This window comes from Urtica dioica, chromosome 9, assembly GCF_054948205.1.
Source record: "Urtica dioica subsp. dioica isolate 48M chromosome 9, U.dioica_male_clone48M_v1_H2, whole genome shotgun sequence".
Taxonomy (NCBI): domain Eukaryota; kingdom Viridiplantae; phylum Streptophyta; class Magnoliopsida; order Rosales; family Urticaceae; genus Urtica; species Urtica dioica.
Window position 1 is genome coordinate 8,917,655 of NC_142764.1, and position 6,000 is coordinate 8,923,654.

Below are 6,000 nucleotides of genomic sequence, written 5' to 3' on the forward strand. Positions count from 1 at the left end.
TCTCATAGATATGGAATTCATGTACAAGATTGCTGAAATGCAATGTATGTCACCTCATGCTTTGTTCCTTGGAGTGTGAATAAATGAACTGGCCAGTGTCCAAATTGAGTCCTGACTCTTTTGGATGAAACAATGTGACTTGTTAGCTCCTCGTCAATACATTGTTTCTAACTTATTCACAAGCGACAAAGGAGTTGAGGAAATAACAGCCAGAAGGGTAAAATGGTAATTTAGTAAATCCCGACTAGCTGATGACATTCATGAAGGGTAGCATAGATAATATTCAGTGGATCCGCTCATCATAATTAGGTCGAATTCTTGAGTAGAAAATAAATTCATTTGAACCGAGAGATTTTCAGTGTCAGCTCTTTAGTGGAGTCAGTTGGCATTAAGCTAAACTTGGAAAAGGTTTGTGAACTTTTGAGTCCAAGTGTTTAGCTCAAGCTTTGTTCATTTGGGTCCATGAGGTCACTGTCACGAATCACATCGATAGGAATAGTTAAACTGGAAGCTAAGTCAAAACAAGAACGAAAATAGTTAAAAGGGTATTTTTGTCTTTTGAGACAAAGGATGAAATGAATGTCAATAAATTTTTTGACAAGTTCATTTGATGACTTAATGTCACTCGGCCATGACTTGATCATTGGGCCTTGTGAATTAATTTCATTTCATAAGAATTTTATTGAAAATTCTTAATGCGCCTTTTTCATGTTGTCATGAACAAATGGAAAAGCTTCTAGAAGGCCTTTCTAAAGCATAATAGGCGCCCACTACCCAAAGAGAAAGAGAGTTCCTTTTGTGCATTAATGTATGAAGATACTTGCCAAAAGAAAAAGAGGAAACAAATTTCCTATTCAAGGCAATGGGAATTTCGACCAAGACAAGTCAAGGGAGAAGAAAAATAAAAGAGGAAACAAATCCAAGGTGTCATGAAGGCTTATGTGGCCGTGTGACTTGGATAGGAATGGGAAATAAAGGGTTGCTCATAAAGGCTTGGAAAATAAGAGGAAACTACTTCTTTCCAAGGCCAACCCTTCTCCTATAAATAGGACCCTCATTCCCCTCATTTTATTCATTCCACATAAGTTAGAGATTGAGAGCTTCTCTCTCTAGACCTTGTGGTGGCCGAAATCCTCTCTCTCTCTCTTTCTATTTTATTTTCGATTTTTCTTGTTTTGGCACCTAGGTCCTCACTCGACCTAGCGTTTAGCTCTGCGACTTCGAGACTCGTTCTTAAGTCGTAGTGTTTAAAAGTGCCCACTCACTGATTCCTTCTTTTCGAGTGATTTAGTGATAGAAACTTTCGTGGTTGCTCGAGGTGCCGAGGAAAGGAAGAGAGACGTGCTGCGAGGGGAGACGAGCGTTGTAACTTTCCAAAAGCTTCTACAAGGTTCAAGCTTCAAGAAAGGTTAGTGAACTTCATAGCTCATATTGGTTTTTAATTACATGTACTTGCACTTGTCTAGGTTAGTAAAAACTGTTTTACTTGTAAAAGAAAATTTTTAAAATTCCGCCGCTTAATGAAGCGTTAATTATTTTCTCAAACCCTAGATCGATTCCAACAACAACAAGCATAAAACGATTCAAGTAAAAAAACGAAACTAGTAAGACAAGAAAACTAGTCACAAAATTTACTCGAAATTTCTCAAACCTTTAAAACACGTTTTTCAATATAAAAAATTAAAAACTTTTAGAACTGATTCTAATGTGTTATAAAAACATCCCAAACTCATCGAAAATCAACATGGTATTTAATTTAAAGACAAAAAAATAAATAAAAAAAAATCTAAGATAACAATTCTAACTTGTCACAAAATTAGTAAACTTTCGAAAACGATTTTCAAGCTCATATTTTTAAATACATGTACATGCTAATCTTTGACCATAGCTCTGATACCATTTGTTGGAATCGATCTAGGGTTTAAGAAAATAATTAACGTTTCGGGAAGTGGCGGAATTTTAAAAAATTTCTTTTACAAGTAAAAACGGTTTTTACTAACCTAGACAAGTGCAAGTACATGTAATTAAAAACTAATATGAGCTAAGAAGTTTACTAACCTTTCTTGAAGCTTGATCTTTGAGAAGCTCTTAGAAAGTTGCAACGCTCGTCTCCCCTCGCAGCACGTCTCTCTTCCTTTCCTCGGCACCTCGAGCAACCACGAAAGTTTCTATCACTAAATCACTCGAAATAAAGGAATTAGTGAGTGGGCACTTTTAAACAGTACGACTTAAGAACGAGTCTTGAAGTCGCAGAGCTAAACACTAGGTCGAGTGAGGACCTAGGTGCCAAAACAAGAAAAATCGAAAATAAACTAGAAAGAGAGAGAAGAGGGGCGGCAACCACAAGTTCTAGAGAGAGAAGCTCTCAATCTCTAACTTATGTGGAATGAGAAAAATGAGGAGAATGAGAATCCTATTTATAGGAGAGGTCTTACCTTCAATAAGGTAGTTTCCTCTTCTATAGAATATCACATATTCATGAGCCAATTTACCTTTTTCTTTAATGAGGCACACGGCCAAGATTTGCCAAGCAAGTCCTTGGATTTGTTTCCTCTTTTATTTGCTTCTCTCTTGACCCTTATGGCCGAAATTCCCTTATGCCATGCATAGGAAATTTGTTTCCTCTTTTTCTTTTGGCAAGTATCTAAATACATTTATACACAAAATAAACTCTCTTTCCTCTTGGGTAGTAGGCGCCCAAATCTTCTAGAAAGGCTTCTAGAATTTTCTTCACTTGTTCATGACAACATAAGAAAAGGCCCATTTAGAATTTTCAATAAAATTCTTATGAAATGAAATTAATCCACAAGGCCCAATTAATCTTATTCTGGCCGAGTGACATTAAGTCATCAAATGAACTTGTCAAAAAATTTATTGACATTCATTTCATCATATGTCTCAAAAGACAAAAATACCCTTTTGACAATTTTCGTTCTTGTTTTGACTTAGCTTCCAGTTTAACTATTCCTATCGATGTGATTCGTGACAGTGACCTCATGGACCCAAATGAACAAAGCTTGAGCTAAACACTTGAACTCAAAAGTTCTCAAACCTTTTCCAAGTTTAGCTTAATGCCAACTGACTCCACTAAAGAGTTGACACTGAAAATCTCTCGGTTCAAATGAATTTATTTTCTACTCAAGAATTCAACCTAATTATGATGAGCGGATCCACTGAATATTATCTATGTTTACCCTTCATGAATGTCATCAGCTAGTCGGGATTTACTAAATTATCATTTTACCCTTCTATCTGTTATTTCCTCAACTCATTTGTCGCTTGTGAATAAGTTAGAAACAATGTATTGACGAGGAGCTAACAAGTCACATTGTTTCATCCAAAAGAGTCAAGACTCAATTTGGACACTGGCCAGTTCATTTATTCACACTCCAAGGAACAAAGCATGAGGTGACATACATTGCATTTCAGCAATCTTGTACATGAATTCCATATCTATGAGAACTTCACAAAGTTACTCATGACATTCTCACAACTTAGTACTTCACCAATAGGCCCTGTTCGGAATCACATAGTGAGTCCGAACTCTGACTTTCTCAAATGATAATACTAAGGTGTGAAATGACATGTCTCATTTCAGGATTAAGGTAAGCATGATGCAATACATACGTAGTGACTTCGAGACATAAGAGGTTAAATGGTTTGTTCTTATCTTGTCTCTAGAAGTGCACTGGTCAATTCAGTACCTTCGGAAGATACCTAGAAGAACTATAGAGTCTCCAACTCTCAATGCCTCATAACCAGACATCATAGATTCTTCTAACAATCGTACTGAGGTCAATAGTCCTTTGACCCTAAGATTGCGAATATATCGTTTTAAGCAAACTACGAAGAGTTTGTTCATGCAAATCTACATTTGTCTCTTCGTAAGTTGTTAAGTTTGTTTATGGACTAAAAGACTAAGGTTTTATCATAAAGCTTCAAACAAAGAAAGAATGAATGAACGTTTCAACTTTATATTAATGAATAAGCAATTACAAGCAAGAGTCTTCGTAAGACTATATGACATCAAATGTACATAAATAGACACTACTACTCTTCTTGTGGGCACCATTGACAACAAAAATACGTATTTCTATTATTTCTACTCTAGTTACATGTAAATACATACATATAAATATTATAGGATCTGATATTATCTGATTGATTCAATTAGATTACATCCTTAGGAATAGTTGGTAGTTTCCTTGTTTATCTCCTATTCTATAGTCAGAGTTATTTTCTGATTCTATACATATGTACATGTATATATAGCCTTACGGTTGATGAATAATATACGCTTCTCATTTTATTCAAAATTATAGGTATCTTAGGCATAAACTTCTTGTCTTCATCAGTAATAGGTCTTTGAGATGTATAGAGCTTGTAGTGATGAGGCATCGGAGTTGAGACTGATTTGGTTGTTCTAATATCAAATTTGTCAAGCACTTTAGAAAATAGATCTTCTGAAAAAGGCAAAGCTTATTAGCTTTTATGTCTCTCCTGATCTCCATGCAAAGTATTCTCTTGGTTGGTCCAAGATTCTTCATTTTGAATCTCTCCTTGAGTTGTGACTTTAACCTGCAAATTTCTAATTTATCTTGACATACGAATAACATATCATCAACATATAGTAAAAGATAAATCATAACATTGTTGGATACAGTCTTGTAGTAGACACACCTGTCATATTCACTTCTCATGTAATGGTGTTGCCTCATAAAGTCGTCAAATTTTAGATACCATTGTTTTGAAGACTATTTCAAGCTATATAGTGACTTGTGTAGCAAGCAGACTTTAGATTTGGAATCACCAACATCATATCCCTTAGGTTGCTACATGTAAATATCCTCTTCTAAATCAAGATACAAGAAAGCTGTAGTGACATCCATTTGCTCCAATTCCCAATTGAAATGAGCAACAAGAGCTAGGATAGTTCTTATGCATCTGTGCTTGACAGCTGGTGAGTAAATCTCATTGTAATCAATGCATTCTTGTTGAGAAAAGCCTTTAGCAATCAGTCTGGCTTTAAACCTGGGTTTCTCCACCCCATGTATTCCATCCTTGAATTTGAAGATCCGTCTTGAGCCTACTTTCTTCTTTCCAAGAGGTTTGTTCACAACAATGCAAGTGTGATTCAGTTTCAAAGAATTTAGTTCATCTACCATTGCAGATTTCCAAAATTCTTTGTCTTTGCCTTGGCAAGCCTCTTTGAAATTTCTTGGTTCTTCTTCAAGGATCTCAGAACCAATCACACAGGCATAAGTAGTTAGATCATAGCTAAACCTTTGTGTGGGCTTTGAGACTTTTCTTGCTCTATCTCTAACAAGTTTATAATCATTCTGATTCTAAACTTCATCATCTTGTTGATATGGAAGATCTTGATCAGCTCCACCTTTGTTTGGCAACCCCACTTCATTTTGAGCAAGGGGTTCATGTTGAGGTTGAAATTCATGCACTTGCTTAGTATCATCTTGATCTCATTCTGATTGTAGCTTCACCTCAACTTGAGCATCAGTATACTGATCTTGATCAGATAGAGAATCAGTGGCTGAGACTTTTATTTTCTGCAACGAGTCATTCTTCATTGAACACCATATCTCTGCTTATGATGCGTCTTCTTTGAATTGGTTCAATGCACCATAGTTTTAGCCTTTTACTAAGGGTAACCAATGAAAATACACTTGATTGCGCTTGGATCAAACTTTCCCTATTTCACATGAGCATAGGTTGTATAACTAAAACATCTCAATTTTGAGTAGCCAGTTTTATGACCATTATATATTTACATTGGAGTTTTTAGATCAATTGTTGTGGAAGGACATCTATTGATGAGATAGCAAGCAATTTTGACTCCATTGGCCCAGAAAGAGTAAGAGAGCTTGGCATGAAGTAGCATACGTCTCACTCTTTCCAAGATTGTTCTATTGAATCTCTCAGCCAAGCTATTTTGTTGTGGCGTGTGAACCACAATATGATGTCTATGTCTCCATTCCCAACTGC

The 6,000-nt window shown here is 35.8% G+C and overlaps 1 protein-coding gene across 1 annotated transcript in view; it reads left to right on the top strand.

Moving 5' to 3' along the window:
* The window catches only part of LOC149384830 (uncharacterized), a 56,451-nt gene extending 52,120 nt beyond the window's left edge, over window positions 1–4,331 (top strand). The window contains exon 5 of the mRNA XM_089626174.1: window positions 4,323–4,331. Coding sequence (XP_089482300.1) covers window positions 4,323–4,331 — 9 coding nt within the window. The remainder of the gene's footprint in view (window positions 1–4,322) is intronic.
* The last annotated feature ends 1,669 nt before the right edge of the window (window positions 4,332–6,000 follow it).